The sequence below is a fragment of the Watersipora subatra genome, chromosome 1, assembly GCF_963576615.1.
Source record: "Watersipora subatra chromosome 1, tzWatSuba1.1, whole genome shotgun sequence".
In the NCBI taxonomy this organism is placed as follows: domain Eukaryota; kingdom Metazoa; phylum Bryozoa; class Gymnolaemata; order Cheilostomatida; family Watersiporidae; genus Watersipora; species Watersipora subatra.
The window spans coordinates 18,052,985-18,079,966 of NC_088708.1; the positions used below are offsets into that span (position 1 = coordinate 18,052,985).

Sequence of the window (26,982 nt, forward strand, 5' to 3'; positions counted from 1 at the left end):
CATAATTGGGCCAGGCATCGGCATTTTGTCGACTTTATCTACCACAGAGAGCACAAAGCAAAACATTTACTAAGGCAAAATGTAAGTTCGCATTCCGTTGCTTTATTAACACAAATAGGGAAAACCGGAATAAACATGGAGAAGATACTAACTATGGATATTATGTCTTAGCACATATATTAAAATTAATGCTAAAAATATATGCCCACTGTACTACTTTAACATCTACATCTTCTACACATAAAACCCCTAAATCGGACACTGTAAGCGCTTGAGAAACTAAGTTATAAAATGTCCGCTAAAGACTTGATGAAGGCCCACAAGAAGGGCTATGGGTATGAAAGAAATAGTGTACAAGAATATTAATTTGGTGTGACACCCAACGTTAGGCTATATTCTAAATAGTAATATAGTTTACTGCCATTTGTTCTGAAAAAAACTTATAGAAGGAAACAAACAAAAATCAACAGGTAACAGTTTATAGAGAGCTTTCACTCGGAGAGGTTGGGATAAGTCTGAAGCACGGAAAAATGACCAATAAGCATTGTAACAAAAATTGTTTGAAACAACCAAAGAGATGATGTTGTGAAAAAGTAAATGAAAAATCACATTGTTTTAGTAGAAGTCAAACAAATGCTTGTTTGATGAATAAAAAACTTGCACACATTTTTCCATAAGTGATGGTGACTGATGACAAGGCCAAGTATTTGGAATGTATAGCGGGGCATCATTAGGAGAATCACCTCCTTGAAAAATGCATACGTGAACTCTAATTTGAGCATCAACAAATTTTTCATATTCACAACTAATATACCAGTATGCAGATAATGTAGAGTATTTGAAAAAATTAAAGCAATTAAGAATTTGTTAACAAGCAATTATATCTATGGATAAAGATTTACAAACTGATTTTGTACCTGTATTTAAATATATTTAACTGGCTGTCTTTTTAATCTCACAAAAATGCAAGTATATAGAAATTTAGAAAAAGCACCATCAGAACTAATTGTTTCAGATGGTTGGATTTTAGTGAAGATGATGAAGAGGCTTGAAGGGTCTAGAAAACTGTGGGAGCAGTCAAGTTTGGTTTTTCTATGATGAGTAGCCATTGGGATTTTTTGATTGCCATCGCCACATATCAGTACCTGCAACACATTTACACACAAGTTGCTAGGAAAAAGGTATTCATTAAACTCATAGAATTGAGTGATTCTCCAACGAAATTCACATAAGAAATACATAACTGCAATAGCCAAACATGGAAAGTCCTCAAGAAATAGCAAAGCTAAAATTTCACCCTGTACAGTGTAGATTGAAGTAGTCAGGGAAGGAAAAAGAAACTGATATTTTAATATAATTCATGATTGATAAATGCTCTAACCAAAACCCTATCAATCAAATGTTACAAAATTTTTTCCAAAAAACCAATTTTCAGTAAACTCCTGAATGCTGCAATCACACTGCAGTGTTACCACTGATAAACAAAGAGAGCGATCGGCTATACAATATACACCAACAACCAAAAGGGTCAAACAGCCAACAAAACAATGGGAAAGTGGCAGGGGCTATACTACTTACACATGTCATCTATGCCTTTCTCAGCCTTCCATCCCATTTCCTCTTCAGCCAATTTTGGATCAGCGTAGCCGGCCGCTATGTCACCAGCCCTTCTTGGGCACACCTTATATGGTATCTGAAGAGTATAAGGATGTTTTCGTTATTATTTACATCACCAACAGGACATCCGGAAACTAGTTGATATCGGAAGACTACGTAAGTGAGCTCATTACGATGGACAGCCAAAGGTTAAAGACGAGTAACAGCTGAAAGCACACAATATACAGTAGCTCGAGGCATGTTATTACCGTGAGGAATACAAACAGGTGAGGAATACAAACAATGAAAACTTTTTGGTCACCAAAGCAGCTTACATTTTTTTCAGTGGCCTTCTCGAAGGCCTTGAGTAGCTGTAAAACACTGTATCCCTGACCAGTTCCAAGGTTGTAAATCTACAACAGAGAATATTTTTAAATAACAATACAATGCTAGCAAGTATTACGAGTAGCACGTCAGACATATGTCTGTATCTGGCAAAAGAAGATCTTCATATTTCTAGAAGATAAAGAAGAGTAACAGGAGGGACTCAGTTTTTTTAGCTGAGATGTGTAATAGTTAGGGTGAGTACTAGTTAGAGTGGGTACTGGTTAGGGTGAGTACTAATTAGGGTGAGTACTAGTTAGGGAGAGTACTAATTAGGGTGAGTACTAGTTAGGGTGAGTACTAATTAGGGTGAGTACTAGTTAGGGTGAGTACTAATTAGGGTGAGTACTAGTTAGGGTGAGTACTAATTAGGGTGAGTACTAGTTAGGGTGAGTACTAGTTAGGGTGAGTACTAGTTAGGGTGAGTACTAATTAGGGTGAGTACTAGTTATGGTGAGTACTAGTTATGGTGAGCACTAGTGAGGGTGTTTTATAAAGATTTCTTAGAAGATTTAAACTGATATTCCTACACAAACAAAAACTGGCAGCACAGGCGCATGAAAGGAGCAAATAGAGAGGGTGTTCCTTTTATAGCAGCAGTCAAGTTAATAGTAGTATCACAAGTTTGGTTCATTTTAAATATCATTATAATACACACCTGTGCATGAAATTAGATAGCATGCTGAAATAAACTTTGTGAAAATCATAATATAACTTTGCAATGCTGCATGCCTTGAATTGATACTCACCTTCAAACCTGGCTTTTCGGTAATCTTTTTTACAGCACATGAGTGACCCTCTGCTAGGTCCATGACATGTATGTAGTCCCTAACACCTGTTCATACAGTAAATCACTCAAGGGGCAACATCACTGATTACATATCACATTAACACCGTAAACTAGTTGCAGGAGTCATTTGCAAAACAAGCTGAAAATGAGGTTAAATTGAATAACAAGACATTGAAGGTTTTTTATTAGGCTGCACATGTATGGCCTCACAAGTGACATTACCGAAAGTCCTTAAATTCTCAGCTGTATTTGACAAAGTAAACAGATATGAGCTCAACAGCGATTTGTAATGGATTAGACTAGCAAAACAGTTTGGCTCTCTTAGATATTTTGTAAGCAACACTCTTCACTGTTTTGCACTGTTGCTACACAAAGAGGCAGCTAGAAAGTACGAGAATTGAGAATGTTATTAAGCAGAAACGAGCGGACCAAAGCATTACATGGGCATACAGTACCGTGTGCTTAGACAGGCTGCAATGGAAACATACATACGAAGCTACACATTCTACTACACTTTTGATGCATGCCAAAGGTGCTCTACTATACATACAGTAAAATGCATTAAAAGCACTTTACCACACATGTGGTACATATTAAGAGCACTCTGCTACATATGTTATACGTGCTAAAGCCAGCCTACTACATATATGATACATGGTAATAGGTTCAGCTACATATCAATGTGTAATAAACTTGGTGCACAACTTCAAGAAAGCCCAATGATACATGCTATAAACCCTCTATTCCACATATGACACATACCAAAGATTTACTATTACAGATATGTATGATACAGGGTAAGCCTATTATGATTACAGCAACTGGCTGTTTGAGACATATTTTTCTACACAATATTCTATATACTACTTTAGGCGCAAACTATCATATCTGTATTTACTTATTAAAACACTGAGAGGTAACAAACTACTTTGTGACTTAGATATCATGTTTGCACCAATTATGTGCTGTCACTCTATTAATTAAAATATTACATAGAATCTGTATTACAATGATATATAAATAAATATGTATAAATATATATATGTAAATAAATATATAATATGTATATAAATAAACAATAATTCATATAAATGTGAAAAATTGGAGATAGCTGCACTAAACAGTGCACTAAAAGCTTTAATACTATCATGTAACGAGGGTTTTGAGAGAGTCAATGGAGGTATTACCAGTGCCATCGGGTGTGTCATAATCGTCTCCAAAAACACTGAGTTGTTCCCTTAGGCCAACAGCTACCTGTGAGATGTAAGGTGCCAGGTTGTTAGGGATGCCCTTTGGATCCTCTCCGATAGTGCCCGACTCGTGTGATCCGATAGGGTTGAAGTAGCGCAACACTATTATGTTCCACTCCTGCAAGTACAGGATATATCTACAGCTGAGCTCTGACCACCGGCGTACAAACATTTCATATGTCACAAATAAAAACTGACCAAGCAAATATATTTTAGCAGGCACTTTTGACTGCGACTAAGATAGAGTTATTATAAATAAAAGTGACACAAAACTCACAGCTCCAATGAACTATTTTTAAATTGTTTTCAAGTTGTTGGCCAAAACAATGGTGTCTGAAGATAAAATCTGGCTGTCGACCAATCATACCTACAAGCTACTGGAATAATTAACCACTAAAACATGGTGAAAAACAGCCTGTGTACCAATGTCATGTCAGAGTGACACTGGATAGTTTACCTTATCTGATGCATACACATCTTGCATGATTTCCTCCATGAAAAGCTTAGTCTTGCCATAAGGGTTGGTACAGCCGCCCACAGGGTGTTTCTCATCGATAGGCAGGTACTGTGGTGTACCATAAACAGTTGCAGAACTAGACATGACCAAATTCTTTACATTAGCTTCTCTCATTACCTGCAGATAAAAAGGTTTGGACGAGTCCAAGCACAATTGATACTATAGTTATAAGTATGGTTGGAAGTGGTATCAATCACGGAAAAAAGAGAGCATAACTCCTTAGTTTGCAAGTTGAGTAATAAGCTTGGTCAGTAAAGTAAACATTGAATCTGTTGTTGTTAAAAAGCATCTGAGTTGGAAGGTTTTGGTGAGGGGGATTGTCTCGTAACCCCTCCTAGTCAGTTAAGTGGACAAACTGCTAAAATTAAAAAATTATATAAAAATGTTGCATCATGACCAATACTCCTTGATCGCTGGCACCGCCGCATATTTGGTGCTTATTAGCATTCTGTACTGTCACATATTTGGTACATTAATCAAACATGCAATCAATCAAAATCAAATATTGGATAATTTGAGTGTCAGAAAGGAATGAATGAGAGATGTGTCAAAATAAAAAACACATTCTCCATGTTTATTTTGTCGACTCCCAGATGGCTCTCAGTAATGACAAAATAGTTATGCAAAAGCACCAATGTCAAGGTTTTTAACAAACCATATCTAGCCTTACCTCCATAAGAATAATAGTCCCACTGACATTGACATGGTAGTATTTGAGGGGCATAGCACAAGACTCCCCAACAGCTTTCAATGCTGCCATGTGTACGACAGCAAATATTTCATTCTATAATCAGAGTATAAAGAAGTGTTATATAACAATGTAGATGTTTCCTCTTTGCTAAATATTCACAAGCTAATAATCATTAAAATGATTTTGATTTTGACACACTACAGTATAGAAAGAATATAGTTATTTTACTGGTAATATACATGTGTGGCGGAAGGTAGGCTAAATAAAACCTCAACAGCCGATGCAACTCAGGTCGGCTCAGCTCTACGACTGATCCGAGATCGATTTGGGAGGAGGCAGAGCCAAAGCTCTTGACCAGATATAAAGACAAAAAAGGGACACGGCTAGTCAGAGTACATGTTGTTTTACTGTATCTCAAGAGAAGCAAAATATATGTATTGATCTGAACATATGGCGTTGTTTCTACTAGCTGAGCGCAGAGCTAAGTACAGGTGTCCCGCAGACATTCTTTACACATGTACATATCTACTACTCTGCCCCGAAAACAAAGTGCATGATACTGCTTTTATGACATGTTAAGCAAGTGCTTGAAATGCAGTGATGAACTCACTTCTCCAGAGACAATGATATGACTGACCTCTTGAAACACTTTAGCAAGTGCCTCCTTGTCTAGTACATCAAGATTGTAAAATTGAACTTGTTCACCAATTATTGCCTCAACAGCCTTTAATGCATCTAAAACATAGCTTTAGAATTGGAACTAAAAGAACCTAAATATGACAAGAGTGGGCAGCAACTTATCCCTCTAAATTATTCTATGCTACTTCACCCAATGCTACATCATCCTATGCTGCTCTAAAGTACTTAATGCTTCTCCAGTCACCACTTTGTAATTCAATGCCGATTTATTGGGTAACAGATTATTGTTCAACTGGTAAAAATTGGTTGTTAAACTGTTACAGAATAATTGGAATACCATGTTTTAACATCTATACATAGAGAGTCCCAATAAATGCTGCAAAAGAAAAACTGTTCTGCAAAAAATTTATACACCAAATGTTTACACCTTATACACAACAGCTCCACACTTTATACACAACAGTTCTATACATTATACATAACAGGTTTATACTTTAGACACAACAGGTCTATACCTTATACACAACAGGTCAATACTTTATACACAACAGGTTTATACTTTAGACACAATAGGTTTATACACAACAGCTCTATACCTTATACACAACAGGTTTATACATTGTACACAACAAGTCTATACTTTATGCACAACAGATCTACACTTTATACACAGCAGGTTTATACCTTATACACAACAAGTCTATACTTTAGACACAACAAGTCTATACTTTAGACATAAGAGGTCTACATATTCTGCACAACATGGCTCTATTCTATGACAAGTTATGACTTTCTAAGTCATTCTAATCTGCATTATGCTGTAAACAATAATTTACAAGTCTGCAATGCTTAAATTTTATACTATTCTATAAAAAACTACTAAATTCTATAGATATTACATTTTATTCATTAGACCAATGAGTAGCCATAAACTTCTGTTCACACAAGAGTTAAAGGAAATGCAGTTTTCTTATGCAATCGATGAAAATCTTAATTGATACTGTTAAACAGATTTGTTATTGCTATTGTTATTCTAAAATAGCATACGAGTATTTTCTACCTTGAAAAGGCCAGTAAAATAATTATGATTATCTGAATTTCATTAAACTCAAAATCAAAGTTGATATATCCTAACGAGCCATGTACGTATGCCATACTTTTTCTACTGAGCAGTGGAATGGTAAGCAAACAGATGAAGGAAATTCTATGACACCTGAAGTAGCATTATACAAGTTATCAACCACAATAGGCTTGTATCCAGCTTTGACAAGAGACACGATGCAGTGTACTCCAATGTAGCCAGCTCCTCCAGTAATCAAGATAGTCTTCCTGTTAGACATAACTTTGTATCTTTTTTCCTATTGAGAAGCAAAAATGATGCATTGGTTAGCAGAGAATCAGCAGGTTCAGCCAAAAGGCTTTTTGACATATGATAGAAATGAACTAGTTATGATCGATTTAATTACTTGATTATATGTATTCTTAGTTTGCCTGAAGACCAAAACCTTTCATAGTTTGCCAGGTTTATCAGCGTTTCTCTAAATAAAGCTAAAATCAGCCTTAAGGCTATTTGAAATCAGCAACGTCACGTTATCACACACCTGGTGTGCTGCTATCTTGCAGTGGCAAAGGTCAATAAACCATGCTACTAATTGCAGTTTATACATAACATTGCATTAATGTGGCCTTTCAACTAACTTTAACTGAACTGTGGTAACGGTACAGGCCTGCACAAAATTGAATCAGTCGCCAATGATTCTAGTTAAAACAATGGCATGTAACTATAGCATAATGACAGCAGGAATCAAAATACATCTGAGAAAACTAATATTTTGTATCCAGAAATAAAACTTGTTTCCAGTAGTAATTTACTGCTGGACACAAAATAAGCTGGATACAGTAAATCACATCTGCCGATAATACACAGTATTTAGTAATAAAAACATAACTGGTCGCAAAGATTGAAAGCGCAAAACTAAACAATAATCAATGCACAAATTTACAAAGTGGAAAGAAAATTGAATACCTTAGGAGAACATACAATAATCTTTCAGATAAAACTGTATTTTAAGCAAAAATAGAAGCAAATGTGCTTATTTCAAACAGTTTTAGTTGATACCATTTTACAAATAGGCATGCCATTACCGTATAATGTATGACTTTGAATTAATTGTGTGGCCTGACCTAAGCGGTGTTTGCGGACGTGGAGACAAAAAGTAAAGATGAGAATAGCTTTGGAACTACAGTCTATCTGTTTCGAAGGGTCTGTTTTCCTCACAATACTCATACTCAATACACACATTCAATCGACTATGTCAAAAACAAAATTGTAACCAGCAATTCACGAGCTATAAAACAACTTTCACTATTCGGCTTGTAATATATGTACCTGTACTTGTATTTTCTGAATAGGTTCTTGGGCACACTTAGCGAGTACGTTTGAAATACTTTTGTGTCTGGAACCGATTTGTCTAAAAATTTTCAAAATCTTGTGTAAATGCAATTATATACTCATTAGCTGTAAGCTGGTTTTTGCTGTATCTTTAGCTATCGGGGTGTTTTATATTCAAATATTGTTTTAGCATTACCTTCCGATTCAAGATTCATTGGGACTCAAGTATTTGTCATATACTTATCACTGATATGCTAAGCTTCATGTGATATTTATTTTCTAAAATGAGTTGCTGCCCATACGACTCATTGTTTAATTATTATTTTAATTTAATAACTGTTATTTATTATTATTAGAACATTGGTTAATGTTCAAGTCTCAAAATAGAGTGTATTTTAATTGTACGAAAGTAACAACAGCACCTTTTAACCTTTTAACCAGTACAGGCCTGCACCTTTAAACCAGTCTTAACCTTTTAAGTGACAATCAGCACGGCTTTCGCAAACATTTTAGCACTACCACCCAATTATTGGATGTTACACATTTTGCTTCTAAAGCACTGGCAGAACGCCGAGAGTATCACATAGTCTCGTTTGATTTTGCAAAGGCCTTCGACAAGGTGCCCCACCAACTTTTAATACACAAATTGAAGGCTTACAGATTTGATACAGGTACCCTCAAATGGATAGAAGCGTGGCTCAGAAACAGAGCTTCTGTGGTTCAAGTGAATGGTTATACATCACATAATTTTAGTATTAAATCAGGAGTACCTCAGGGCTCAGTGCTGGGACCCCTATTGTTTATTCTTTACATCGATGACTTGCCACTCTGTGTGAAAGACGCTGACTGTCGACTGTATGCCGATGATACTCTGCTGTGCATGGATTTGACAAACACCAGCCAGCTGGCTTTGCAGACTAACGTTACAGCATTACAGCATTGGGCCACACAGTGGGGCATGACATTTAATCCAGAAAAGTGTATCCACATGCAGGTGGGCAGGTCGACACCAGATTTTAAACTTTTTATGAACGGAATTTTTATACCACAGGCGAATGGTCTGAAATATTTGGGGGTTTTCATACAAAGCGACATCAAGTGGCACGAGCATATTTTAAACATTACTAAGAAAAGTAATAAGGCACTCGGACTTATCCGACGCTGCCTTTTTAATGCAAGCATATCAACAAAAATTGTCGCCTATAACACAATTGTTCGACCATTACTCGAATATGCCTGTCAGGTATGGTCACCGCACGCAAAAGGCTTAACTGACAAATTAGAAACAATTCAAAGACGGGGGGTTCGATGGATTTTCAGACTCGGGCCTATGGATAGTGTCACAGAGTGCATGCGTGTAAATAACATCCAAGAACTAAAAGATAGAAGAGAAGATTTGGATTTGAAATTTTTAAAAAGAATTGAGTTTGGTCTATATGAACTAGACCTCAATAACTATATCTCTTTTAACCCATCCCACCAAACCCGTCATGGAGTAGTCCACCCACATTTTAGGATAGACCAATATAGGCACTCTTTTTATAATAGAATGGCACCGAATGTTGTGGGTCAGGGCGTTGATGACTCCCTCAGTTTTTAATACGATCTTAGTGTTGCAACAAATTAGGTTTTAGCGTTCTTATCAATCATTTTATCTCAAATTTTATGTTCATATAATGCCCTCGGGCGTATTGGACAGATTCGAATATATATACCTGTAGATTTAGGCATATTTATGCGTCCAAGCTTTGTGGTAACATTCCTACTGATACGAGGCTGCAAATATATTTTGAGTTGGGAAAGGCTTGTATCTGTTGACGTTATGAGGTATTGTTCTGTTGTACAGATGCACCCCACATGTGTAGTGTTCATAGAAGTCAGGTATATTAGCAGGTAGTGTTAGTATGAGCTCTTTAATATTATATCACCATAAATGAGCAGGAGCTTGTACAGCATTTCTGAAACCAATAAAAACATAAAATGTTAAAGTAAGAAAAAATAATCTATAAATCTTAAAGTTTGTCTGTGTGTATGTCCTTCGGTGTGTCCAGCTATAGCTCTATTAAAATCCTGGAATTAAAATTTTTCATCTTGCTAGATTTGAACACACGAAAATTGTCTAACTGTCAATCCAATTGTCTAACTACGAGTCTACTAAAGCCCTTACGATTAATAGTTTATTATATACTGTATACAACCTTTTCCCGAGTGCCCATGCTAAATGATGTATTAATTGAATTTCTATGACTCTATTAACTCTATGAAACACGATGCTTTTTTGTACTCTTTTACTAAGGCTAATTTGTTGTCTGCAAAACAATATCGCCAATAATTTCTTTCAAAATTAAAATTTGGCGATTGTGTCTCAGTTAAGCGTCATCCGTTATGGTAAAAACAGGTTTGCAAACAAATAAGTAATACAATTTAAATTAAAAGTTTTCGAAAAAGCATACTAAGACTTCCTTCAAGTATGCTTTTAGTAAGCTAAATTCATATGAGTTAGATTCAGCATTTATGTTACATGACGTTTATTTACTTGAAGGTAACAACTCTGCTCGTAGTACATTGTATTGTTACATTTTCTTGCAGATCATAACCACAAAATGCAACAAAGTTATTGTAGGTAACTATAGTTACTAAGGTTAACATATCGTTTTCTTACTACTTTTATAATGATATTGATTTTTACCAGGCAGTGATTGCATTCAATAATTACTATAGGTTTCTATACCACTCTATACACATATACGATATTTTCGTCTTATGATGCCAACACTAAAACGACCTAAAATCATATACTCGTATACCAAATAGTTTTTATTGTAATCATAGCAAAACAGATTATATTTTGCAATTACTTGCTAATGATTTCACATTTACATTTAATCACCTTTAAAAGTTTTATTTTTTCTCCTAATTTGTTTCAACAAAACACTTCTTTCATGATATGAAATTTAGAAGTTACAGTCGTTTGAAAAGTTTAAAAACCTTTACAGTTGTTTGCTTTTTTTAATAATTCAGTTAAACTGCACAAAAACATTTTTCTCATAATATGAAGTTAAAAAGTTAGAATGGTAAATAAAATGTAGCACATGTTTAATAAAAATTAATTTTTCATTAACCGGGCGTTGCCAAGCATTCAACTAGTGATAACATAATACAGAGTAACACATAGCAGAGGATTTTACACATTCTCTCCTAAAAAAACAATGATTCTACACATTTTGAACTTTCAAAAAAATTTTTAAACAATCGATTTTTTAAACAGTTCAAATTCAAACTGGGAAGAAAATATGAAGGCTTTGAACAAAACTTGTTCGATATCTCTAAACTAGTGCATAATTATGTAGTTAGCATTTAGCCTAATTAGATATGCAATTATGGTATTAAATTGTATTTTTGTCACATACCTAATCTTTTGAATAGGCTGGCGGCTTAGAAACATATTGAGAGCGTACAGTAGTTTCAGGGTCAGAATATCAAGGTATGGACTAATATTCACCACACACTTAGCTGTTTTTTTTATTGTTACTAGCATCTGAGTTTGCTACAACTCCAGCTAAGTTTCAATTTTCTGTGGCTCACTGTGCTGAGTATAGAATATCAAAGGGTTTTTGCATCTCACCCAATTTCTTTCAACAAACTGTGGCCCTTCAGCAGATAGCCTACGATCTGCATAGACTTTTTGGTATTTCTGCTAAGCTTGCACACGCTCTCGAAGTTTTGATTGATCAACTAAGGTTGGAAGATCTGATCCTGGTAATGCCACATACAATGCAGAACACCTTCTACGACCACGAAGTAGTTGACTATGTGACACATCAGCCGTTGCATGTACAGTATCATGGTAGATTCCTAAAAAGTCAGTTCACTTCTCTTTTCTTTTTATAAATGTAGCATCTGTTAATGTAAGCAAAGTTGACTTTACAGTTTTGTTGAATCTTTCAGCGAGACCAATAGCTTGAGCATGATACTTCGATATGTAAATAAGTACAAGGGTAAAAGACTTGACAGACTATCTGTAAGTTGTCGAAATGAACTGTGAGCACTTCATTGCCTAAAACAATATCTTGAGGGAACCCTTTTTTTGCAAATACACTCCTCCGATTGTCGCTAATGGAGTTATTGGTGACATTGGCACTAAATTCAACCCCTGACCATTTTGAATAATAGTCCATAGGTACTGTAGCATACTTAGAATTAAGAGATTCTCTACTGAAAGAACCAATAATATCAATTGCAAGCTTTTTCCAGACCACAGTTGATAAAGCTACTGGTTGTAGAGCGGCTTGCCTTCTCTCAGCGAATTTGCCATTTAACTGGCATTTTAAACAATGGCCAATAGCATACTCAACCTCTGTATCTGTTCTAGTCCACCAGTACTGTTCCATAGTTAAATGAGATCCACAATAGCATTTTTGTCATCAGCTCTATTTGACCTGCTTCATCAAGTTGTTTCCCCCAGCAGAACTAGTTATAAAGTATGAGTGAGAATTTGTGCACACTGCGGTTTCTCATCTTGTATATTCTCTTTGTCATCACAGAGTCTTGTGTAACTCGTGTAGGTGTTTTGATTTGACTGTGGCTGGCACAATTATTTGAAAAGAGGCCACTTTTGTCTACAAAACTATCAACTTCTACATTATCAGGTCACTGTTTTGGGAGTATTGAATACGCTTTACTGTTGAGAGTTTTGGTATGAATGCTTCATTGGAGTGCTCTACTTACCCAATGAACTGCACAGCACTGGCAGAAGACAGACCATTGATTTTTGGCAGAATGCCTGCTATATGTTGCTTAGATTCTAGAACATACACAATTGACAGAGAGTAGTAGTTCATCAATCGCAGTTTAAACCAAAGCATTTTGTCTGGAATTTTCGTGAAAGTTTTTGAATTAATGAAAGTAGAGAGATCAAGGGTTTGTGGTCAACCTCCATCATAAGAACTAACCCGTATGAATACTAGTTGAACCGCTCACATCTCAATGCTACTGCTAGAGCTTATTTTTCTGTGACAGCGTATCTGCTTTCAACCTCTGTTATCCAATGATAAGCGAAACTGACTGGACAGCGAGTACCACTAGGAATGTAGTGGCACCGAGACCTGCATCAATAACAGGGATGGTATTGAGCCCTGCTCAAGACCATCATTCGGGCTAACACTTTCTCCCTTCTCAAAGGTTAAAATACATTTCAGCTTAGCAAATGCCAATTACAAGCCTACCTGCTTGAAAACAAATGAAACAATCACAAAGAAAGAACATTAAAGGTCTCTCACAGAATCAATAGCTAAGCAGTGGAAAATATTAACAGCAAATGTCATTATGGACATAAAAAGTGTAGTGCATCGAGAGGAAAATGGAGTTAAATTGATACTCAAAAACAAGATTTCTTTATTATTTCTCATCAAAACAGTACCAATTCATTTTAAATATTCTGCAGCCTTTTTAATAGGTTACATTGTTTTGCTTAATACCACCTTACATTATTATGTGTGCTCTTTGAGCTGGGGATGCTTAATGTTTTAATACTCTTTGCTAACAGAGATATCACAAAAGGCCATATTGCTCTTTCAATTGGGTACTTCCGAATCATGTAAATTATTCCTTGTTTCATAAATTATATATAAGGAAGAAATAGCATTGCTAAGAATGTTTTACAATTGAAACAAATAAGGTTCAAGTAAAAATTCTAAGCGCTAGATTCAAAATATGTACATGCACAATATCATGATATGCCATTTGGTTGTGCAATATAGTGAAATTTGGCTTGCAAAATTGCATTGCAGAACACTTCCTAAAAGCTGCCATTAAAGTAGTCTCCATCTCGATATTCTCACATTTCTAAGACAATGTTTTTGATAAAGTTTTTTTGGGTAGCACACACTCTACTGCATGTTTCTACTTGATTTAGTCTTCACAGCAACACGAAAGTTTTGTTGGTTTAGAAACATTTGTCGCTGATGAGAACAACATATGGTTGTAGCACTAAGAGTGGAAGTCTCCAAAATGCAAATGCATATTTACTTCATATTTCAATTGCCTTTTTGTAGCCTTTCATTTTATACCGAACAAGAACTTCTTAATGGACACTCCTTCAGACAAGAAAGGAGCTGGCAGGTTAGTTTCTAAAGCGCAAAACTTTGGTAACTACACACTCCAAATGACTAAAGTGAAGAAAGTTTAACTTGGGATTGTCGAGTCCAAAGTTTAAATACAGTCAAGGCTCAACATACAAATTTAATTCATTTCGATGTTGGCATTATGTGTCAAAACCGTCTGCAGGAAATTTTCTTATAACGCTACATTGCACTTTTTTCAATAAATTGCATAACTCAAAAACCAAACGTTAAAAATTATATAAAAAGCTAAATGTAAGAACTAAATTATATGTAAGAGATTAAATAAATAAAAATAATAATCAGTAAAAATGGTATTTTACTGTCGCAACATTTTTGTTTTCAAAACAGACGCATTTAGGTGTACCTTTGGTGATACAGGAGACAGACGCCGTTTAAGCAGAGATAATAATAGAAATATGGAGCTAGTCTAATTTAAAACTAATAAGAACATTAAGCAGAAGGCATAGATGAAATTCCCGCGAAATTAGTGAAAGCATGTTCACTTGAGTTATCAAAACCTTTGGCCTACATATTCAACATAAGTATAAAGCAATTTGTTTTCCCACAAAAAATGAAATGCGCTAAAGTTTTACCCATATTTAAAAACTAATGCAATAAGATTTTATCTAATAACTATAGACCTATTTCTATTCTGCCGGTTTTCTCAAAAATCTTTGAGCATCTTATTAACCAATAAATTTATAACTACACTATTAAAGAAAACATTGCAGAATCTCAATTTGGATTTCAAAAAGGGAAAGGAACTCGTGAAGCATTGGTAGAATTTACAAACAGTACACTTACAGCTTTAAACAATTGTCTATCTTTTTTAGGTATTTTCTTTGACTTTTCAAAGGCTTTTCTAATACACTATCTTTTGATACACACTTTGATACACACTTTTGAGATTACTCTATTGTGGTAAATAAGCTTAAGCAAATAATTTTTTTTCATTCAAGTTTAAAATTAATTCAAATTTATCTATCAAATTGTCTTCAAAGTGTTATAATATTTCAGAAAATATTCCAACCTTTAGTAATTAAATGTGGAGTACCCCAAGGATCCATCCCTGGACCAACACTATTTATGTTATATATAAATGATCTTGTAAAGAGTACTGATAAATTTAAAACTATTTAGTTTGCCGATGATGCTAACCTATTTTATACTGCTAAAAACTTGAATAAAGATATAACTATAATTAACAAAGAATTAAATGCGATAAAAAATTGGTGTGACTAAAACAAACTAACATTGAATGTTGACAAGACTAATTTCATAGTTATTCAAAATCCAAAAAATAAATTTTGAATAACAGAAAACATTTCCATGAATAGACAAAACATACTAATGACAGCTAGCATAAATTTTTTAGGCGTTACAATAGATAGTACACTAAACTGGTAAAGACACATAGAACTATTGAGGAAACAACTGCGATAAAGCTTTGGACTTATTTACCAAGCCTCTTTGATCTTACCAAAAATGCCTCTTTTGCTTTTATATAATACTCTAATTAATAGTAAAATAGCTTATTGTTTGGAAGCATAGGGAAATGCTCCAATCAGCTACCTATACAAAATTTTAGTCATTCAGAAGCAATTGCTGAGAATAGTATATCACAAAAACTCTTATTTTCCGTCAACTCCTTTGCTTGAAAGATCTCGTGTTTTGCCTATACAGCAACTTTACCAACTAAGAATATGTCTTTTAGCCTTCACACAGTTTAAATCTCAAACTAACTTGTCAACACATTACAACACTCGTCATTCCTTATTTTCATTACCTCTTCCACCGTCCTCCTCGACTGGTGGCCATAGACGGGTTGCCTATCGTGTGTCATCCGCATGGAATTCCTTGCCAATTTTGCTAAAGAAAATTAATAATCATGATGGTTTTGAGCTGTTTTAAAGCAGTACTTGCTGGACTCTCTGGGACAGATTTGCTCCGATTTCTATTGCTTAGACAACCATGTTTTTTTTTCATTGTCAATCAATCTTATCTGTTAACTCGGGATCTGCGCCTCGAATAGCCATGCTACTGCGCATATGGGCCCACATTGCACCTCAATTTCCTATAATCTTATGTCTTATAATGTCATGATTCAATGTGAAATAAAACAAACAAATTAATATAACTTATTTATATTATTGTTGTGTTGGATATTTTTTATGCAGTATTGATAATTATCACAGGCAACCTTTTTACTTTCACTAGTTTCAGAGTTCCTTTTCCTCACATCACTTACACTTTTTCATGGAGACTTTTTAAAGACCTGACCCAAAGATGTTAGCTTATGCTTTACAGTGTACTATTATTTTATTTTTTAATTGGAAAAAATTGTTCTGTTACAACTGCTCCCACTTGTCCTAGTCTTTTTAGGGATCTATGATTTTAACACTAAAAAGAAGGGCAAAACACAGTGTAGTATTATGCAATCACTTGAGAGACAAACTATGTGAAAGAAAACTGCATGTATACATGCTGATTTACTAAATCATTACGTTTTACAAAACTTTAGATGTCATATTCTGGAAATTACTTTAAATCTCAGCACAGATATACGCTCAAATTTTACATTGAATGTCAGAAAATTAATTTGTTCAGTACTTAGTGTTTCTTGTTTCAGACCAAAGCGAGTAGTGAGCAAACCAACAAAAGAAGCTGCAAATGGCTGGGATTGTAGTGTCTGTACATTTAATAACTCAGTGGAAGCATTCAAATGTACCATGTGTGACACTCGTAAAGGCACCTCTACCAGGTCAGTCGGCATTTATTAACTGATCTGCTGAGTCATTGAACTGTTATTCTTCTCATCACACTCTGCTGCTGATAATTATTGCTACCTTTTTAGAACATGGTGATTAATTATTATGAGAAGTGTTACTAGTTAATTTTTTGTTAATGTTTATTGATGTCAAACCTGGCCACCATCGCTTCAGGTTATAATGGAGTTCTGTATTGACAGCTTCTTAATGAGTTTCTCCTTTTAAATGTTTCTCTTTTTACTCTTTCTGTATGAAAGTTTTTAACTATGTAAATAAATATAAGTATATATAGCAAAGATACTCTAGGTACACTTTGTGTTTGGGTGCTGTAGGAAACCAAGGACTAATCAACAGCAAGCTATTATCCATCAGGTATCTTTGCAGCAGACTAAAAAGGAAAAAAGTGTGAAAAAGCCAAAGTTTAAGAGGTTGGTAATAAACTCTGGCTCAACAAAATGTCTATTTTAAATGTAATTGATTAATCACCCTCACTTATGATCATGTTCATTTGTTAGAGTAGTATTTGTGAACTAAAATTAACCTTGTGGGGTAACTCATAAACTAGAATAATATTCATATACTGAGTGTAACTCATAAACTAGATTAATATTTATATACTGGGTGTAGCTCATAAACTAGATTAATATTTATATACTGAGTGTAACTCATAAACTAGATTAATATTCATATACTGAGTGTAACTCATAAACTAGATTAATATTCATATACTGAGTGTAGCTCATAAACTAGATTAATATTCATATACTGAGTGTAACTCATAAACTAGATTAATATTTATATACTGGGTGTAGCTCATAAACTAGATTAATATTTATATACTGAGTGTAACTCATAAACTAGATTAATATTCATATACTGAGTGTAACTCATAAACTAGATTAATATTCATATACTGGGTGTAGCTCATAAACTAGATTAATATTTATATACTGAGTGTAACTCATAAACTAGAATAATATTCATATACTGAGTGTAGCTCATAAACTAGATTAATATTCATATACTGAGTGTAACTCATAAACTAGAATAATATTCATATACTGAGTGTAACTCATAAACTAGATTAATATTCATATACTGAATGTAGCTCATAAACTAGATTAATATTCATTTACTGAGTGTAACTCATAAAATAGAATAATATTCATATACTGAGTGTAACTCATAAACTAGATTAATATTCATATACTGAGTGTAACTCATAAACTAGATTAATATTCATATACTGAGTGTAACTCATAAACTAGAATAATATTCATATACTGAGTGTAACTCATAAACTAGATTAATATTCATATACTGAGTGTAGCTCATAAACTAGATTAATATTCATACACTGAGTGTAACTCATAAAATAGAATAATATTCATATACTGAGTGTAACTCATAAACTAGAATGATATTCATATACTAAGTGTAGCTCATAAACTAGATTAATATTCAAATACTGAGGGTAACTCATAAACTAGAATAATATTCATATACTGAGTGTAACTCATAAACTAGAATAACATTCATATACTGAGTGTAGCTCATAAACTAGATTAATATTCATATACTGAGGGTAACTCATAAACTAGAATAATATTCATATACTGAGTGTAATTCATAAACTAGATTAATATTCATATACTGAGTGTAACTCATAAACTAGATTAATATTCATATACTGAGTGTAACTCATAAACTAGAATAATATTCATATACTAAGTGTAGCTCATAAACTAGATTAATATTCAAATATTGAGGGTAACTCATAAACTAGAATAATATTCATATACTGAGTGTAATTCATAAACTAGATTAATATTCATATACTGAGTGTAACTCATAAACTAGAATAATATTCATATACTGAGTGTAACTTATAAACTAGAATAATATTCATATACTGAGTGTAGCTCATAAACTAGATTAATATTCATATACTAACTGTAGCTCATAAACTGGATTAATATTCAAATACTGAGGGTAACTCATAAACTAGATTAATATTCATATACTGAGTGTAACTCATAAACTAGATTAATATTCATATACTGAGTGTAACTCATAAACTAGATTAATATTCATATACTGAGTGTAACTCATAAACTAGAATAATATTCATATACTAAGTGTAGCTCATAAACTAGATTAATATTCAAATATTGAGGGTAACTCATAAACTAGAATAATATTCATATACTGAGTGTAATTCATAAACTAGATTAATATTCATATACTGAGTGTAACTCATAAACTAGAATAATATTCATATACTGAGTGTAACTTATAAACTAGAATAATATTCATATACTGAGTGTAACTCATAAACTAGATTGATATTCATATACTGAGTGTAACTCATAAACTAGAATAATATTCATATACTGAGTGTAACTCATAAACTAGATTGATATTCATATACTGAGTGTAACTCATAAACTAGAATGATATTCATATACTAACTGTAGCTCATAAACTGGATTAATATTCAAATACTGAGGGTAACTCATAAACTAGAATAATATTCATATACTGGGTGTAACTCATAAACTAGAATAATGCTCATATATTGATGGTAGCTGGTACACCAGGTTACTATTTATACGTTGTTAGTAATCGTTATAATCCTAAATAATTTCAAGTGAATTCCTCGAGTAGTGTTTGTCCATTTATCTGAAGGAAGCCTGGATGGTCAACCCTATTGGCCTATTGGCGTTATTAATCAGTGAATATTGAGTTGTGATGAAATGTGTGCAGCTGAGTAGCCCACAGCCATTGGATGAAAGCTAGTGTTTCCATTGTCTGCCAACACTTGATTAGTAAAAATTACAATTCACATGTAGACTTTTGATCGATTAAAATGTTTGTTATTTATATACAATCATCCCCGTCAATGTATAGTGTCATCTTATTGTTACAGTTCGTGGTTTTTGGCGTGCAGATTTTAGAATTGAATGATATCTTGTGCCTTCTTGAAACTCTTTTTCAATACGATTATTGAAGGAATCAGAACTATTTACTCCCTGCAATGCTGGTATTATGTGGTTTGGCTGCTTGCTCCTAATTTCACAATAGTCTGACAAACTTTAAAAATAAAACAAGTTTAATTCATATCATCGCACACTACATCTATTACTATATTCATAGTGCACCCTATATCTATTACTATATTCATGATGTACTCTGTATCTATTACTATATTCATGATGTAGGGGAGAGCGGGGTAAGTTGCCACCATTTTTACAAAAATGCAGATTTTTCACTACATATTGATATTTGTTTTCCTAAACTCTAATAATAGAAACATAGGACTGTTTGCTATGTAGCATCATCTTTACAAGTGATTAGCCATAATAGTTTGTTTATGGTTTATTATTTAAAAACGGTTGTTAGTCGGTTCATCTTCCCCCAACCCTGTTCCAATTTGAACCACCTAATGGGGTAAGTTGAACATATGGCAATAATGTTATAAGAAACAAAGTTTAAAATAAGAATAATATATCTTGCAGTAAACTATGACAATATAAGTTACATTTAGCGTATATTGTTGCTTTTAATGTCAATTTGAAAGGCGAAACCACCAACGTTGCGACCCGTAATGCCCTTTGAAATAGGTTTTAGGACTTTTACTATTCTGCCACTTCTAATAGTGTCAGAATCTTTGGTGGTGGGCATGATAAACCGATTGGAGTGCCTAACTCTCTTCAGGGAATCGATAGCATACTTTTGACCAGATATGGCTTCAATCTGAGCAGCCTGTAACAGGTTTTTTTTCTTGTGTATTTAACAAGAAAGTAGGTTCCCACTTGAACGTCATTGGCTTGAACTTTCTCATCTGTGATTGCATTGTCACTAGAGTTTTCGGATAGCACAGGTTTTGGCTCATCATGGTTGGTGTCAGAACTCTCGACCAGTGTGCTTAACACCTTTCATAACTTTCGACATAGGAGACCTTAGGCTGTGATTGCTTTGTTTTTTTAATCTCAATAGCCTCTTTGACAAGTGTGCCAGTAATTGAAGCCAACTTTCTCATCTTTCTTTCTCTGTTCAATGTTTTTTTTTCCATGTGACAGGCAAGGTAATATTTCCCTTGGTGATACTTGGTGGTACTTTTAGCTGATTCTTTACTGCGAATTCATAAGCCAGTTCCAAAGTTAAATTTTTAGACAATCCGTAGAAAGAATTGGTTAGCTCTTTCATGTGAGAGACCAGGTCTTTCTCTAATTTATTGCTGAAGATCATGTGTAGTATCCTAGTGCCAGAATAGCTGATCACAGTTTGCTCATTCTTCAACTCATAAGGTATTAGGGTAATTCGATCTATGTCATGTGCTAAAGCCACTTTCCTAACTGAAGTTTCCACAGCAACTTCAAGTAGAGCAAGATCCATCACTTCTTGGCTTGTGTTGTCAGGATTTGTTTGTCGTAGGCCTATATAGTTTCGAGGCATCAAAAATAGGGCAAATGCATGCATATACACAGATAAATATCTGGGGTAAGTTGAAAATATCCCTGATGGGGTAAGTTGAACATATGTTCAACTTACCCCATCAGCCCTGGTTCTACTTGCCCATAGGAAGAACAAGGATGATTTATTAAATAAAAGGTAAAATTTGCGTTCAATTGAAATAACAATATCCAATAATTGTTTTCTGTGCAATAGACATCCAGCAGCAAAAAATTTTCAGCAGCCAAGATGAATGTCTGCCTTCCAGCCTAAAAATCTATTATGCCATCATATTCACTTTTAGCAATGATATACAGCCCCATTTGGGCTGTATATCATTGCTTTTAGGCAGTAAAATTGACTTATGTAAATTTTTGGCTTAGCTTGCAAGTCTGTATTGACTGACTATTCAGAGAAAATGATGTAATCACGCTGCGCTAGTCATGTGATCGATAAAATAGATTTAAGCTATCCAGAAGAAGGCAAATCTTGTGGTGGTTCAACTTGGACATAGGTTCAACTTACCTCACCCTCCCCTACTCTATATCTATTACTATATTCATGGTGTACTCTATATCTATTACTATATTCATGGTGTACTCTATATCTATTACTATATTCATGGTGTACTCTTTATCTATTACTATATTCATGATGTACTCTATATCTATTATTATATTCATAGTGTACTCTATATCTATTATTATATTCATGATGTACTCTATATCTATTACTATATTCATTATGTACTCTATATCAATTACTATATTCATGATGTACTCTATATCTATTACTATATTCATAGTGTACTCTTTATCTATTACTATATTCATGATGTACTCTATATATATTACTATATTCATGATGTGCTCTATATCTATTACTATATTCATAGTGTACTATATATCTATTACTATATTCATGATGTACTCTATATCTATTGCTATATTCATGGTGCACTCTATATCTATTACTATATTCATGGTGCACTCTTTATCTATTACTATATTCATGATGTACTCTATATCTATTACTATATTCATGATGTACTCTATATCTATTACTATATTCATGGTGTACTCTATATCTATTACTATATTCATGATGTACTCTATATCTATTACTATATTCATGGTGCACTCTATATCTATTACTATCTATTGCTATATTCTTAATTTTCAGCTGTCTGTTTCGTAAAGCATTAGAATTTATTTGTAGACCAGCAAGATTGAAAAACATAGACAGAAGCACTGCGCATCACATGGTCGTCACTGCTGGAGATGTAACTGTTATTATCACAGACTACAAACCAAAAGCTATGACTGATGCATCTACTAGTGGACTAGATGGCAGCCTCGCTGATGACATGTCTCTCTACGGCCACGGTTCAGACACTGATTTGAGTGACTAGTTTTTGCTGACAAATGCTCTGTAGTCACACTTATTTCTCTATTGTCTGCGGTAGTCATAGCAACTAACAGCACGAGGGAGTTTATTGGTTTTACTAGTTGAGGATGATGGATTATCACAAGATGACATTTCCCAATTTTATTTCTATCAGAATATTATTTCAATGTATGACAATAGTATTGATAATGATAATAGTATTGATAATGATCCATTGTGAGTGGAGAATAGACAAGTTAAACATGAGAAGTTATTTTACTTGTCTGTCAAATGTATTAGCTGATGACATGATTTGAAAGGTTGCAGCACTCAAAAAATAGTATTTTCTTTGTTTTATTTTACCACGCTGTTGTGTATTGTCAATTAAAATCTCAAGTTTTTACAAATGTTGATTAGCTATTTGAAATTTGATTGAACTCGCTGTTTTAAACTGGCTGTAACTTATATTTATTACATATTATTTTTTCAGTAGTCATTGGTTTATTCAAATGCAAAGAGCCCAATCAGAACAATTCATCAAATTTATTTTTATGAAGTTTTTCCTCCCATCAACGAATCAGTGATGGTCAATCTACTTGTAGTCAATAGTTGCATTCTTGGATCAAAGGTAGCGCGGGGCTGAACCTTCGTGCCTGCCTAATTTGCTCTTCTCATTTCTAAGGCTTCCTTTTGTAACCTAACGCTTCATCATAATTGCTTATTGATACCACTTGTAACATAACACAGACAAATATGGAAGGCTTAGTTTGATGTCAGTCTAGACATTACTCTGAGTGAGGTTGATAAGGTAAGCTCTGCTCACAGATTTAATGAGATGAACATTACAGATCATCAACACTACAGATTATTTTGGGTCTTGTAGGCAAATGTTACAATATTCAATAGAACTATTTCATCTTAGATTTAGCTGTATTGAAAGATGACTTTTAGAATTGAGAAAGTAGAGATTACTTGCCAAACATACAAGGTTGGCCTAAGATCAACTATCAAATGTATATAAGGTAATTTGTACTAATAAGGTAATTTACATAGAATAGTTTTAGTATACGATCTTTGTTTATACAAAATATCTAATCCGCAGGAAACAAAAACAAACAACCTCTATGAATTTGAATTACATAAAGCTGTCTGCGTATTAGCAGTATCTTTAGATAGTTGTTGCTCTAACATAATTGGTCAATCATAATATCTACACAAAAATGTTTTATTCATGTGTCATCATTATTTGGTAATACTGTTTCAAAAACTTGAAAACAAACTAAAAAATAAAATGATTATTGCCTTCTTTACTGGTTATTACTATATTTCCTTACTGCTTCCATCCAATACTACTGTAAACGTATGTCTCATTAAATTTTGGTCTCTAGTCCATGTATTTGAAGTTGTTGCTCATATTTTATGTTATGTGAATATGCAAAGTTATTTTTGTAGCACACTAGAGATGATGAAGATGAGCATTTGAATCCAATACAACCCCTTTGTATGGCTGAAAGAGAAAAGATACATTCTCTGTCAGCTGTAATCAGTGATCATAATGTGAACTCACAAAGTGGTCTCTCCTTAACAAAGCGTAACTCTATCGTGACGAGGATTCAGTACAGTCAAATGGAGGTAGAACCGAGACATGCACAAACGTTCATTCTGCTCGCCAAGGTCATTGTAAAACACCACTATCAGCTGATCATACTTTTTATAATACTATTTCTGCTGAAATTGCTTCTATTATAAAGCTAGTCGAGCTTTGCAGACCTTCATTACACAATTTTGCAAGACTCAAATAAAGTAATTTTCAAAATTATTTACTGATCATTGTTGGTATCAGGCCAATGCACATATATAAATTAATATTTTGTTTGATACTTGAGCTAGTCAACATAATTTTTCATTTTTATAAAGATTATTTTCAAAGGTTTTGAATTTTTGGTTTCATAAAATGCATATCTGGAAAAGGATGTAACTACACATAAAAACTTAAATTATTAAGCAAGCACAAACCTGGTTTCTACCAGTTGTTATGTTATGTTTCACCCTCTGCTAGTAATGTTTAAACCATTTAATTTACTACTGTGATAGCTTCTCAACAAGAAGTTTTAAATATCTTGAAATATTTTATAAATAGATATTTATCCATTGATAGATTCGTACAGCGAATAGTTTAGTGAATATACACGGTACTAGTTTAACAATAAGTAATACTTAGTGCAGGGGATACTGGCAAACACGACGATATCACGATTGGTTTTGTAGTTATAAAGTAACTGAAATGGTAGGCCTACTCGTATTCTCCCAATGAGATCTTTAAGACTGTGACCAAAACCAGCCCATCTATTGCTGAGGACATCACTGCATAGGTTTAGCTGGTATCCTTGCAAACTCTTATGTATTAGAGAGCTTTACTATATCATATCACCTACAATTACAGTTTTATAATCTTATAATATATGCAGATGGAAAAATCTGTTTTTAGAATAAAAATTTAAATTCATAAAAGAATAAAACAAAAGAATATTACTTCTCTGCATTAATATTAAATATTAATTAAATTTACTATTAAATATTAATTTTTAAATTAGAGAATTATTAACTATTGATTATGCCTAAAGTTAAATGAGGAAATAATGTAAAAGAAATATAACTGGAAACTACATAAATAAAAATTAGGTCGTTTCAACAACCTATTTAAACAAACTAAAAAATACATGAATGAATAAGAAATAAATAAAAAATGGTGGAGGATGAATAAAAAACTCATTATCATCATTGCAACTCAACTGCACTTCACCAAAACTTGACTAGTAAATCAAGTTCTGGTGAAGTATTTGACAAAGTGATGCACATAAGGTTCACATTTTGCAATGAACAACAATCAGAATTATTTATAACTAGCAGCAAGTCGGATGAGGCCTGTTATTTTTTACATTTTCAATCATATCACTAAACATGGGCTAGTGAGTTAAGAGGCTAGTGCTCAGAAACCAGACAGAGCTTGGAAACCAAATATTTTAGTGATCTGGCAGAAGGCACTGAGCTTATTAGTGTGAAATTTTCAGAGTGCGAAGTTTGGATAAAAATGGACATGAAATGTGGAAACACACATCATTTACTCAGACTAACACAGACGCGCACACACGCAAATTTTTAATTGTTAGGCAGCCTCGGCCAAGCAGTTAGGCATACATGTACTGTACATGTACTCGATACCTCCCAGGTCCAATCCTTGATTTGAAAGACAGTCATCTAGCTACATTCTCTCTTGTGCCATATTAAGGATTAATGGCTTTAAGGCCACCCAGTAACCGATCACATCAAGGAGCCAGTTGCTATTTGTGCGGTTGCAAGCTATGACCACAGTGACGACGCAGTCAGGAACAGACTGAGAACATCATTTTTAAGTTTCTTTTAAACTGTCACAAAGCAAGTTTGTGATTGTAACTATAACTCGTGTAAACTCATGTAAAACCATAACTCGAGTAGGCCTTTTGGCAGCATAATTCAATGGAAACACTTGAGATTTTACAGCTGACTTGAGTGGAACAGTTCACACCAGGTTTCAATGCATCTCAGGTACGTTTCCAAGATATTACTCTGTTCCAGATTTATTAAACAGTGGATTAAACTTGCTAGCATATTTGCATTGATATACACATGTATTTGGTTGTGTGTAATTGTTAGCCCCTGGACTTTCACTTCAATTTCAACCGAAGACAAACTCTGACCTTAAACGAAATAGCACCGTTTGCTCCAAAAACTGTTGCTAAAAGTCAAGGTAGAGCCAGTGAGTCAATAAATGTCTTCTTAATATTGTGAATTGGTCAAAATTATCTAATATTACAGGGCTTTTTAATTTTTCATTCCAATATTATATTACTTCAAAAATGAACCCTCATGTCAATATTCAAACTCTTTGGAGATAATAAGCTTATACTAACAACAAACACGCATTTGTCAATGTTTCTAAACTTTATTTATTA

The 26,982-nt window shown here is 33.7% G+C and overlaps 2 protein-coding genes across 3 annotated transcripts; one reads left to right on the forward strand and one right to left on the reverse strand.

The window, feature by feature from the left end:
* Positions 1-362: 362 nt before the first annotated feature.
* On the reverse strand, positions 363-8,074 carry LOC137385617 (UDP-glucose 4-epimerase-like). The gene is made up of 10 exons (XM_068072114.1): positions 8,013-8,074; positions 7,081-7,225; positions 5,866-5,963; positions 5,208-5,321; positions 4,478-4,654; positions 3,958-4,138; positions 2,730-2,815; positions 1,932-2,009; positions 1,579-1,693; positions 363-1,145 (listed from the first exon to the last, which is right to left on the reverse strand). Exons 2-10 carry the CDS (start codon positions 7,205-7,207, stop codon positions 1,093-1,095), a joined length of 1,029 nt encoding a protein of 342 aa, XP_067928215.1. The 5' UTR covers positions 7,208-7,225; positions 8,013-8,074; the 3' UTR covers positions 363-1,092.
* A 214-nt stretch (positions 8,075-8,288) lies between these two features.
* Positions 8,289-23,515, forward strand: LOC137407949 (YY1-associated factor 2-like). Of its 2 annotated transcripts, XM_068094343.1 has the most exons (5): positions 8,289-8,387; positions 14,313-14,379; positions 17,011-17,142; positions 17,482-17,577; positions 22,823-23,515. In XM_068094343.1, exons 2-5 carry the CDS (start codon positions 14,345-14,347, stop codon positions 23,013-23,015), a joined length of 456 nt encoding a protein of 151 aa, XP_067950444.1. In that variant the 5' UTR covers positions 8,289-8,387; positions 14,313-14,344; the 3' UTR covers positions 23,016-23,515. The 2 variants fall into 2 exon arrangements, with proteins under 2 accessions (XP_067950444.1, XP_067950438.1); XM_068094337.1 differs by lacking the exon at positions 8,289-8,387 and having other exon boundaries at positions 14,288-14,379.
* Positions 23,516-26,982: the final 3,467 nt, after the last annotated feature.

What these genes read in the sequence shown, in the direction of transcription:
- LOC137385617 (XM_068072114.1), bottom strand. Translation starts at nt 7,207, where the DNA reads ATGTCTAACAGGAAGACTATCTTGATTACTGGAGGAGCTGGCTACATT. An exon ending in GGACTATTATTCTTATGGAG is followed by an intron (nt 4,655 to 5,207) that starts GTAAGGCTAGAT and finishes TTTTATCTGCAG; the next exon opens with GTAATGAGAGAAGCTAATGT. An exon ending in TGACACACCCGATGGCACTG is followed by an intron (nt 2,816 to 3,957) that starts GTAATACCTCCA and finishes CTGTATGAACAG; the next exon opens with GTGTTAGGGACTACATACAT.
- LOC137407949 (XM_068094343.1), top strand. Translation starts at nt 14,345, where the DNA reads ATGGACACTCCTTCAGACAAGAAAGGAGCTGGCAG. An exon ending in GACAAGAAAGGAGCTGGCAG is followed by an intron (nt 14,380 to 17,010) that starts GTTAGTTTCTAA and finishes TTCTTGTTTCAG; the next exon opens with ACCAAAGCGAGTAGTGAGCA. An exon ending in AAAAAGCCAAAGTTTAAGAG is followed by an intron (nt 17,578 to 22,822) that starts GTTGGTAATAAA and finishes ATTTATTTGTAG; the next exon opens with ACCAGCAAGATTGAAAAACA.